A 12,250-nucleotide genomic window follows, 5' to 3' on the forward strand; every position below is an offset into this window, starting at 1 on the left:
TAGAGATCTAAGTGTACTTGGGCATTGGGAAATAAATACAGCGATGTGTCTGTCGATGAGGAATACATATGCCAATCATACTTCTGTATAATCATTACTAATAACATAGCAATACTGCCTTACATTTGAAAAGTGTTTGAGTGTGACTAGATCCTGCACCAGTGGTTTTGAAACTTGAGCGTGATCAGAATCACCTGGAGGATTTGCAAAAGCACAGATCGCTGGGCCTCACCTCCAAAATTTCCAGCTCGGTAGGTCTGGTGCAGGGGACTGGGAAAGCTTGAGAAAAATTATCCCAACTCCTCTCAGCTCTCGCAACTGAACCGGCCCCGCTCGGCACTCAGGGAAAACTACAAGTCCCGGCGTGCCCCGCGCGCAGCGGCGGAAAGCCGGGCACTTCCGCTCCACGCAGGGCCTCTGCTGCCGCGTCTCGACGTGTCACCGGCGGCGCCGCTGCTGTGGCAAAGGAAGGAGCTGACTGGGGGAGTTCGAGGCGGTGGGCGGCGGTGACCCCGGCCTGGAACGGCCCCGGTACGGAAGTGTTCCAGGGTCCGTGGGGAGCAGGAGAGGGAGGCGGCGGCCCGTCCCGCGCGGGACACGATGTTGAACATGTGGAAGGTGCGCGAGCTGGTGGACAAAGCGTGAGTATCGGGGGGCAGTTGTGGCCGAGGCCCACGTGGGGGAGGGGGTAGGGGGAGACGGAGCTGGCCTTGGGCTAGGGGTTGCCCACGTCACGCCCCCCGGCTCTGCCAGTCCCATCATGGCGGCGACCCACTCCTTCCCGGCCCCGGGCCTCATCCCCGCTGGCGAGGCTGGGGAGGGACCCTCCCTCGTTTTAAAAAACCCTCCCTCGTTTTAAAAAAACATCATCTTGGCCACCCTTCTCTCCTTTCCAGGCCTTCCTGTCCCTTCCCCTATTCCAACCCCTGGGTGCCGACGCTTTGGTCATAAGGGGCGCGTTGTTTGACGCTGGGTCACTGCCCTGGCCGGAGGACTGTCTTGGCCCCAGGCTATGGGCTTTGCCTCCTGGGGAGCAGAGAAGGTTTGGGGTTGGGGGGCACAATGCACTGGTTTTCTGTGTCCCTCAGGGTGTAGTACGGAGAGACCTTAGACCTGGTTGGATTGTGTCTTTTACCTTCTTGGCCTCCTCTTAATTCCTAATGAACCTGAAGTGTTGGAGTGGGTGTTAGTAGTGTAACAAGTGGCTATTGTGGTCAGCCTGAAGTTACTCAAAAAGAGACTCATCCTTTGCTTTTCTAACACTAGTGAAAGTAGATCACTATATAACTTCTTGCGATTTTTTCTTCTGTTTCTTTTTCCACTACACATCATTTTTGGTGTGCTACTTGTTCCATTCGATTAAATTAAGAGGTCATTAAGAAATTTCCCCTTAAGAAAAAAAACAACGCAGGTTTACATCCTGTTGATCTGCTTTTAAAAGCAGGTAAAACGACCAGTACATAGTTGATTTCCTTTAAGACTGAAATAACTTCAGTCTCTTACTTGCACAAGGAAAACCTTAACTTTTAAAATGAATATAATCAGATGTAACAGTGGTTAAGTAAGGTCTTCTAGGCCAGCAGGAAATAAAGTTTAAGAATTTAGGCAGTCCTCTTCCTTTTGGGTTTTAATGATTATGCAATAAGTGTGGTGAGAAAAACAGTTCATTTGTGCCACCCACCTAACCTAAAATCAGGAAGTATAGATAACAAACTGTTTTCTTGACACCAGGAAACAAAGTAATTTCCAGTGCCTTGTCTGATACATGAGATAGAACTTAGAGCTTGATCATATTTATATATTTTCTGTGCTACTAAGAAGGCAATAGAGTGCCCAAGGAGCATAGGTTTCAGAACCTGCAAAGCTGGGTTCAAGCTTTGTAACCTTAGGGAAGTTACTTATCCTCACAGTGCCCTAGTTTTTTCTGGTTCAAAATGAAAATGCAACAATACCTACCTTAGAATATTGTTGTGAGGCTTCAGGGTTATGGGATTGTATTGCATATAAAGCCCTTAACGTATGTTTAGATCAGTGTACTTTTGAAACTAGCAAATGTTTTGCATTTAGAGATAAATCTCTTTAAGAGAGAAGCTTCAAGTTTGAAAAGTGATTTGCTTTAATAATTTTCCTTTATAACAACTCATTTGGCTATTAAGGCTTCAGCTGTTTATTTTGTACTCTTTAGCTATTTATATATTCTTTGCTTTTGCTTACCAAAGATGAAATAAACTAATAGTTCTTTTCCAGATCCAGGTTTATTGGCTTTTTTAGTATATTGTGTAAAGATTAGGATATCAACTTAAATAGTTTTTTAAAGGCCAAAAGAAGACTAAAAGCTGCCTTTTTTTTTTTTTTTTTTTTTTTGCCGGAGTCTCATTCTTTTGTGTAATCATAACTCACTACACCCTCCAACTCCTGGACTCAAGTGATCCTCCCGCCTCAGCCTCCCAAGTGGCCAGGACTACAGGCATGCACCACCGTGCCTGGCACTGCCTCTTTATTTCTAAGTCAGAGGTCAGCAGAATAAAACCATTAAGAAACACCTTGTTCTCTTAGAGGACTAAATTTGTGGTACTCAAAAATTTGAAGAGGCTGTACATTGTAAGACAGAAATTGAGGCAATATTCCTACTATTGTTGTACCTTTCATATTTGCTTATCACACTTGTTACTAATCTTCATGTGCTTTAGGTTAAATTTACCATGTAAGTAGTTATGTAAAGGAAAAGCTATTGTTGAAAAATATTATCTGTCTTTTTACTACCCAATTTAGGATGTAGACTTCAACCAGATTATTCAAGAACATAGAAGAATGTTGCCACCAAAGACTTTTTAAGGCTTTTGTGGGTGTCTGACACATTAAGATTAGAACATGAGGTTAATTTACTGATGAGTACTCGGGATTTTAATTTTCATCTTTCACTGGCAAGAAGAGAAGAAATTCTTCCCCCCAAATGTAAGCATCTTACAGAACTGTGGATCTGTTAGACTGTGCACCTTATAATGCCATAATAGATGTGCAGCAGATCCATAGAATGGCTGGTCTGATTATCAGAGATACAAAATGATGAAGGAACTTGCAAATGAAGAAACAGTGAAGCGATTAAGGACTATTCAGATAGGTAGATCAATAGAATGAGGGCTTATATGAGATAAAGATTAGGGGGTTTAACTATCTCGTTCATATTCTGGCATTACCTTTTTAATTAGCTGTATGTATGATTTGAGGCAGAATCACATGAATCTCCAGATGTTGCATTCCTTATCTGTAAAATGAGGGGACCTGGCTAGAGTAAGACTTTTTCCACCTTTAATGGCTATTGGAGAAATGTGTTTCCATCAAGGAAAAGTAGTTGGAACTAGTTTTTACAATAGCAGACAAATTTTTTAGCCATTATCCTCTGTAGGCAATTTAGGCTGAAAAGGGAAATTTTCTTAAAAAGTGGTAATAAGTGTTATACTTAAATATTTTGTGCAGTAAATACACACCATGACTCAGGAACCTGACTAGGACTTTTAGTGTGTATTGATACCCAGTGAGGTTTTACTTCAGAAAAAAAAAAAATGTACTCTTTGAAAAACGTGTTTCCTGGAGCCACTCTTAGATTCAGTATGGTAGCGGCTCTTAAGTATGATGATGTATTTATTTTACCTTATTTTATTTTTTTTTGAGACCGAGTCTCGCTCTGTCGTCCAAGCTGGAGTGCAGTGGTGCGATCTTGGCTCACTGCAACCTCTGCCTCCTGGGTTTAAGCGATTCTCCTGTCTCGCTCTCCCAAGTAGCTGGAACTATAGGCATGTGCCCCCAGGCCTGGCTGATTTTTTTAATTTTTGGTAGAGACGGGGGTTTCACCATGTTAGCCAGGATGGTCTCGATCTACTGACCTCATGATTCATCCGCCTTGGCCTCCCAAAGTGCTGGGATTACAGGTATGAGCCACCGCGCCTGGCTCTTTTTTTTTTTTTTTTTAAGATGGGGTTTCGCTCTTGTTGCCTGGGCTGAAGTGCAGTGGCGTGATGTCGGCTCACTGCCGCCTCCACCTCTGGGGTTCAAGTGATTCTCCTGCCTCAGCCTCCCTAGTAGCTGGAATTACAGGTGCCTGCCACCACAGCCATCTAATTTGTGTATTTTTAGTAGAGACAGGGTTTTGCCATATTAGCCAGGCTGGTCTCGAACTCCTGACCTCAGGTGATCCACCCATCTCAGCCACCCAAAGTGTTAATGATGTATTTCAGACATTGGCTTTTGAGACCTGGAAGACTTTCTGGAAGTGGGGGGATATTTTCCACAATCGCTGCACCTCCTAGTGGCAGTAGAGGGATTTGTTTTGCACAACATTGTGGAACTGAGAGGAAGCAGATAAAACCATAGGCCTGCCAGAGCTTGGGATGCCAGTATCTTCCCACTCGTCAAGTTGCATAAAAGGCGATGTGGCAGGAAAGGATAAGTGGCACCATTCCCACCAACTAGGAGCACTAGCTTAACCACTGTCATCCTATGACCTGTCTGTCTTTACTTGTGGCTATAATAAAATTGGACATGTTTATATTTTGTCATCCTATACATGGTAAAATTGAAAGTTGCTGCAGTTCTATTTTCTCTCCAGGTTTGAGGAATGTAATGAAGATGACACTTCATTACATAGTAACGGTAGTGGTAGATCAAAACTGCTACTTATTTGGTTAAGCTCAGCAAATCCTTCTCTTTCCTTGCAAGGAGTAATATTAGTGGTAAATCTATTTCATCAGTGGCCCGTCCCCCCTTTTTTTTTCGGAAACAGTCTCACTCTATCCCCCAGGCTGAAATGCAGTGGCGTGATTTCGGCTCACTGCAATCTCTGTCTCCTGGTTTCAAATGATTATCCTGCCTCAGCCTGCCGAATAGCTGGGATTACAGGTGTCTACCTCCATGCCTGGCTAATTTTTGTATTTTTAATAGAGATGAGGTTTTGCCATGTTGGCCAGGCTGGTCTCAAACTCGTGACCTCAGGTGATCCACCCACCTCGGCCTCCCAAAGTGCTGAGATTACAGGCATGAGCCACCTTGCCCAGCCTCAGTGGCCCTTTTTATGATAGTGATTCAGACAGCTCTGGCTTAGGTCCTAAGGCAACAGCTATGGGTAGTCCATTTTAAGTTATTCTCCTAAGCATAGCTTGCATTTTCCCTCATAAGTTGATTTTTATTAATGTATATTTGCGTGGTTTTAGTTCCTAAATGTTTAGATAATGTAATAGAGTTGTAGAAACTACTGTTCTAGTCTCCTGACTCCAGAGGGAGAAACTTTGCTTTTATGAAGAATAGTACATTCATTCATTTTAACAGACAATACATTTATTATTTACTGGATTAGTACTCTAGTTTCTTTTTATTTTTTATTTTTGAGACAGGGTCACAGTCAGTTGTCCAGGCTGGAGCACAGTGTTGCAAACACGCACACTGCAGCTGGGACCACAGCCATGCCTCCATGCTTGGCTAATTTTTAAAAATTTTTTTGTAGAGAAGGGTTCTTGCTATGTTGCCCAGGCTGGTCTTGAACTCCTGGGTTCAGGCAGTCTGCTTGCCTCAGCATCCTGAAGTGTGGGGATTATAGGCGGGAGCCATTGCGCCTGGTCTAGTACTCTATTTTCTGAACTTGAAACATTCAATACCTGCCTTAAAGAACCTTGCCACTACAGATATGCTGCAACTTGAACGGATTATTTGTTTTTCTTTTCTTTCAGTCTTCAGGTGTCATCCCCTTTATTTTCCTTATCTTACCAGTAAATCTCTGTTCAGTTTGCTTCTTGGAATTTGAAAGCAGAGATGGTAAGATAGTTGTCAGCTTTTCTAGTCTTCCCATGTCAACTTTTCTTTGAACCAACTGTAAGTAATTGTTATTGCTGAAACAATGAGTTAATTATTCTTCTCCTTTTCTAGTAACTGGACACAAGTAGATATTAAGAATTTAATTCCAAAGAAAGATGAGTTTGGTTTATTTCTGCTAGCATTTCTTAGGGGTAATTTTCTGTAGTTAAATCTATTTAGTACTACTGTCAGGGTGCTTTTAAAAAGTACTTAACTGCCTCTTACATTTTCTTGCACGCTTTAGTTTTAGTTTACAAGCAGTTTTTCTTTTTTTTTTTTTTTGAGAAGGAGTCTCACTCTTTGCCCAGTCTGGAGTACAATGGCGCGATGTCGGCTCGCTGCAACCGCTGCCTCCTGGGTTCAAGCAATTTTTCTGCCTCAACCTCCTGCGTAGCTGGGATTACAGGCACGTGCTACCATGTCCTCCTGATTTTTGTACTTTTAGTAGAGACGACATTTTGGCATGTTGGCCAGACTGGTGTTGAACTCTTGACCTCAGTTGATCCGCCTACCTCAGCCTCCCAAAGTGCTGGGATTACAGGCGTGAGCCACTGCGCCCGGCCTACAAGCCAGTTTTTCATCTGTTTACTGATAGGTCCATTGACAGTACTTAGCCTTTTTTATTTTGAGTGCCATTTGCTAGTACTCAAGGTTTCACAGTATGGCTCCACAGTTGAATCTTTTTCTGTACTTTTTTTTTCTTGAGATGAAGTCTTGTTCTGTCACCCAGGCTGGAGTGCAGTGGTGTGATCTCAACTCACTGCGACTGGCCTCCGCCTCCCGGGTTCCAGCGATTCTCCTGCCTTAGCCTCCCGAGTAGCTGGGATTACAGGCATGCGCCACCATGCCCAGCTAATTTTTGTAGAGATGGTGTTTTGCCATGTTGGCCAGGCTGGTCTCGAACTCTTGACTTCATGTGTTCCGCCTGCCTTGGCCTCCCAGAGAGCTGGGATTACAGGTGAGAGCCATCGTCCCTGGCCTTCTGTATTCTTATATTATTTTCCTACTTGTTTCCAATGTTTGTTTTGGTGAAGATCACTTTACAGATTCAAAGTACATTTTTAGTACTTTTGAAGGTTCTTATATACAGTTAACCTTTTAGTCTCAGCTACCTTTGGTGACAACATATTTTACTGTTTAGTCTTCTCTGTTTTTCAAGTTAACACTTCATGTGAGCTTTTCTTGTTTGGCTTGATTATGTGTTTGTCCATCCATGTATTTTTATAATAATTTGCTAGCCAAACGTACTTTGCCACTATACTTAGGTACCTCCAAATGGTGATTAATAAATCTGGGACTAGCTAGTGGTTCACAGGTGAGAACTGGATTGAAATCTTAGTTCTTCTACTAGAAACGGTGATCTTATGTGTTAGAATGGTATCTTTATTTCTCTGTAAAATGGAGATGATATTTTACAGGATTGTGAGGATTAAATGTGAAACAGTATAGTACTTGACATATAGTAAACTCTTGAAACATCTATTACTATTATTACTGTTACACACAAAACAGTATAATACTAGAAAAATCAAGGGAATACAGTGTTTGAGAAAATAAAGATATCGTTGTCAGACTAGGTTATTTACAAGTATGTAGGAACTGTATCTTCATCCATGAAGTCATTATTTTCAGTGAGTACTCTCTCTTAAGACTCAGTGTAGCCTACACATAGGACAGCTTATTTAAATACCTCTGTTGTTTGTGCCTTGTATTGTTTTTGCTAAATCATAAGTGGCTTCCACTTTAATTTTGCAAAGCATATTGCAGAAATACCCTTTCAAAAGACATGTTGAGGAATAAAGTCTTTGGAAAGACACGTTGTGAGTTCCATCTGCCAATTCTTAATATTTTGTCTAGCTTGTTTTGTGTATTCTCAAGATTTTAAAGTAACTGCTAATGGAAAACATTTCTAAAACCTAAAAATATTTATTTTATAAATGCACATTGAAGCAGACAATTTATTCTTGAGACCGAACAATATCAAGAAAAAGAATCCTCTAAAATATGTGATACCAAATTCATGGTGTTTGACAATGGGCGAACAGTACATACAAGGAAAGCACATTGGAGAAAGGGCCTTCCGGTTATTCAACCCCTCTTCCAAATTGGCAAGAAATTATTTTGGTTTTTTCAGGGCTCTTTTGCCTGAAAATTAAGTACAGGTAAAGGAACATAATATATTCCCATGTTAGAGCCAATTTATAGCTATTTATTACTCATGGATATATTTAGCTATAATTATAGCTAAATATATAGCTAAATAATTATAGCTAAATAATTAGCTAACAAATTATTAAATGCGAGTGATTTTGTTAATGTGCAACAGTGCACATGAATGGTTTGTACTTCATTTAAGAAGAGTCTAGTTAGCCAATTTTAGAATTTTTTTTTTTTTTTTTTGTGAGACAGGGTCTTGCTCTGTCGCCCAGGCTGGAGTGTAGTGGTGCCATCTCAGCTTCAGCCTCCCAAGTTTAAGCGATCCTTCCGAGTAGTTTAAGTGATCCTCCCAAGTAGCTGGGACAATAGACACACACCACAAAGCCCAGCTAATTTTTGTATTTTTGGTAGAAATGGAGTTTTGCCACATTTCCCAGGCTGGTCTCTAACTCCTGAACTCAAGCAATCTACCCACCTTGGCCTCCCAAAATGCTGGAATTGGAGGTGTGAGCCACTGTGCCTGGCCTAGGATACTTGTTTTGACATGAATTTTATTTAGCTTCTCAATTCTTAGGACAGTGTTTAAGTTCTAGATAACTTTAATATAAATAATCTTTTATTACAGTTTTGCACGCACTCACTATTATGTGGTAAATGTGCATGTATGCTTTTTCAACAATTACTGAATGAAATGTTTCAAAAATTCTCATTCAAATAGGCTATATTTTTATAGTAGAAAAAAAGGCATGCATTGAAAATTCAATTTTGGTGTTTTTTGTTTTTGTTTTTTCCATTTGTTTTCATGCATTTTTAGTAAATCATTAAGGAACAGTGCAAGACCAGGTGCTGTGGCTCACGCCTGTAATCCTAACACTTTGGGAGGCTGAGGAGGGAAGATCTCTTGAGCCCAGGAGTGCAAGACTAGCCTGGACAACACAGACCTTGTCTCTACAAAAAAATTTAAAAATTAGCCGGACATGGTGGTGCATGCCTATAGTCCCAGCTATGTGGGTGGCTGAAATGGGAGGATAACTCGAACACAGGAGTTGAAGGCTGCAGTGAGCTGTAATCGTGCCACTGCACTCTAGCGTGGGCAACAGTGAAACTTTGTCTCTCAAAATTTATTTTTAATATTAAAAAAAGAACAATGCAAATAAGCATACTGAGCCTTTTTCTATTAATTTTTCTCATACTCATTTTTCATTTGTCACTTTTTAAAGTGACTTAGGTTATATGGATGAAATTACATGTCTTAATTTGTAGTTAAACTCCATGGTTAAATAATACTTTTTTTTTTTTTGAGACAGGGTCTCACTTGTCACCCAGGCTGGAGTGCAGTGGCACACATGCTCTTGGCTTACTGCAGCCTTGACTTCCTGGGCTCAATCCATCCTCTCGCCTTAGTTCCCCAAGTAACTGGGACTACAGGTGCGCACCACGATGCCCGGCTAATTTTTTGTAGAGAAGGGATTTCACCATGCTTCCCAGCCTGGGCTCAAACTCCTGAGCTCAGGCAGTCTGCCCACCTAAGCCTCCCAGAGTGCTAGGATTATAGGCGTAAGCCACTGCACCCAGCCAGTAATATCCTTAGTTTGATGTATTTGGCTTATAAGTTCAGTACTGAATGGGCTTTGAAGGATGGCCTGTTTCTCACGAAGCCATGTAAAATGTTTAGCCCTCCCGAGCAGCGAGAGGGATTCTTTAAAAATACTAAGTCAAATGGGTTCAGAACTCTCCAGTGGCTTCTCATCTCATTGTTTACTGGCCTGTACAGATCTGGCTCTTTGCTGCCCTGCTCTGATCTCTTCTCCCACCGCTGTCCCTCACTGTCTCTGTTCTGTTCAGCGGACCTCCTATATTACATAGTATGCACTCACACTCGTCACTATTTTTTTCTGTGCTTGCCTTCCCCTGTTACACGTATTCATCTGCTGCCTCTGATATGCAAGTTCCTTGAGGGCAGGAATTTTGTTTTGTTTACTGCTGTATTACTAACACTTAAAACAATTATGACACAGTAGGTGCTCACATATTTTTGAATGAATACATTACATTTGGTAAGTTGATATTTGTTACAGAGGATATCCTTTAAATCCAGATATTTCTAATAATAAAAGCTAATAGTTATTGAGCATTTGCCATGTGCCAAGAACAAAGGTGACAACATTGTTATGTTCAATTTTCTGGTGAGGAAATTGAGCACAGACTGCCAAGAGCGTGCCACAGATAACACATCTAGAAAATAGTCTAGATTTAAATCTAGATGATATACTTTCAGAATACGTATTTAACAGTTTATGCTAATCTTTTACAAGACATCATGTAAACAAAAAATTGTTGTACAGGCATACCTCAGAGATATACCAGGTTTAATTCCAAACCACTGCAGTAAAGTGAATATTTGAATAAAGCAAGTCATACAAATTTTTAGTTTCCCAGTTCATATAAAAGTTATGTTTCCGGCTGGGCCTGGTGGCTCACGCCTGTAATCCCAGCACTCTGGGAGGCCAAGGTGGGTGGATCACCTGAGGTCAGGAGTTCAAGTCCAGCCTGACCAACATGGTGAAACCCCGCCTCTACTAAAATTACAGAAATTAGCCGGGTACAGTGGCGTGCACCTGTAATCCTAGCTACTCTGGAGGCTGAGGCAGGAGAATCGCTTGAACTCAGGAGGCGGAGATTGTGGTGAGCCGAGATCAGGCCACTGCACGCCAGCCTGGGCGACAGAGCAAGACTCTGTTTCAAAAAAAAAAAAAACCATACCACTATATGGTAGTCTATCAAATGCGCAATGGTATTATATTTAAAAATATTTTATTGCTAAAAGCTACAGCCATCTGAGCTTTCAGCAGATATTTATCCTTCTGCTGCTGGAAAACCTTGCCTCCATGCTGATGGCCGCTGACTTATCAGGGTTGTGGGATTGCTGGTTTGGAGTGGCTGTGGCAGTTTCTTAAAGTAACAGATGTAAAGTTTTCTGCATCATAGATTCTTCATTTCACAGATGATTTCTCTGTAGTGTGCAATGCTGCTCGATAGCATTTTACCTAAAGTAGAACTTCTTTTATAATTGGAGGCAGGCTGGGCACGGTGGCTCACGCTTGTAATCCCAGCACTTTGGGAGGTCAAAGTGGGCAAATCACTTGAGGTCAGGAGTTTGAGACCAGCCTGGCCAGCATGGCAAAATCCTGTCTCTACTAAAAATACAAAAGTTAGGCCAGGAGCAGTAGCTCACGCCTGTAATCCCAGCACTTCGGGAGGCCGAGGTGGGTGGATCACTTGAAATTAGGAGTTCGAGACCAACTTGGCCAATGTGGTGAAACCCCATCTCTACTAAAAATACAAAAATTAGCTGGGTGTGGTGGCGGGTGCCTGTGATCCCTGCTACTCAGGAGGTTGAGGCAGGAGAATCACTTGAACCCTGGAGGCAGAGGTTATAGTGAGCCAAGATCATGCCACTGCACTCCAGCCTGGGGGACAGAGTGAGACGCCACCTCAAAAAAGAAAAAAATTGGAGTCAGTCCGCTAAAGCTCTGCTACTGCTTTATCAGCTAAGTTATCCACTGCAGCCTGGGCAACAGAGCGAGACTGCATCTCAATTAAAAAAAAAAAAATTCTCAGGCCTTGGTGCAGTGGCTCATGCCTGTAATCCCAGCACTTTGTGAGGGAGAGGGGGGCGGATTGCTTGATTGCTTGAGCCTAGGAGTTCAAAACCAGTCTGGCCAATATGGTGAAACCCCATCTCTACTAAAAATATAAAAATCAGTCAGGAGTGATGGTGGGCCCCTGTAGTCCCAGCTACTCGGGAGGCCAAGGCAGAATTGCTTCAGTCTGGAAAGTGGCGGTTGCAGTGAGCCAAGATTGTGCCATTCCAGCCTGGGGGACAGAGCGAGACTCCATCTCAAAAAAAAAAATTTTTTTTTGGCCAGGTTGTGTTGGCTCACACCTGTAATCCCAGTACTTTGGGAGTTTCAAGGCATGTGGATCACTTGAGCTCGGGAGTTGAAGACCAACCTGGGCAATGTGGTGAAACCCCATCTCTGCTAAAAATACAAAAATTAGCCAGGTGTGGTGAGGTGTACCTGTAGTCTCAGCTACTCAAGAGGCTGAGGTAGGAGGATTATTTGAGCTTAGGAGATCAAGGCTGCAGTGAACAGTGATGGTGCCACTGTACTCTGGCCTGGGCAGTGGAGTGAGATGTCATCTCAAGAAAAAAAAAAAAAGTCTCTGTTGTCATTTCAACAATGTC

General features: G+C 42.2%; 1 protein-coding gene across 2 annotated transcripts in view; it reads left to right on the forward strand.

Annotated features, from left to right (window-relative positions):
- The first annotated feature begins 400 nt into the window (after positions 1-400).
- CLINT1 (clathrin interactor 1) overlaps positions 401-12,250 on the forward strand; it is a 75,984-nt gene continuing 64,134 nt past the window's right edge. For both annotated transcript variants that reach the window (XM_033180453.1, XM_033180454.1), the window contains exon 1: positions 401-641. In XM_033180453.1, coding sequence (XP_033036344.1) covers positions 601-641 — 41 coding nt within the window. In that variant the 5' untranslated portion in view covers positions 401-600. The remainder of the gene's footprint in view (positions 642-12,250) is intronic.

The sequence above is a fragment of the Trachypithecus francoisi genome, unplaced genomic scaffold (assembly GCF_009764315.1).
Source record: "Trachypithecus francoisi isolate TF-2019V2 unplaced genomic scaffold, Tfra_2.0 Lachesis_group2, whole genome shotgun sequence".
Lineage (NCBI taxonomy): Eukaryota > Metazoa > Chordata > Mammalia > Primates > Cercopithecidae > Trachypithecus > Trachypithecus francoisi.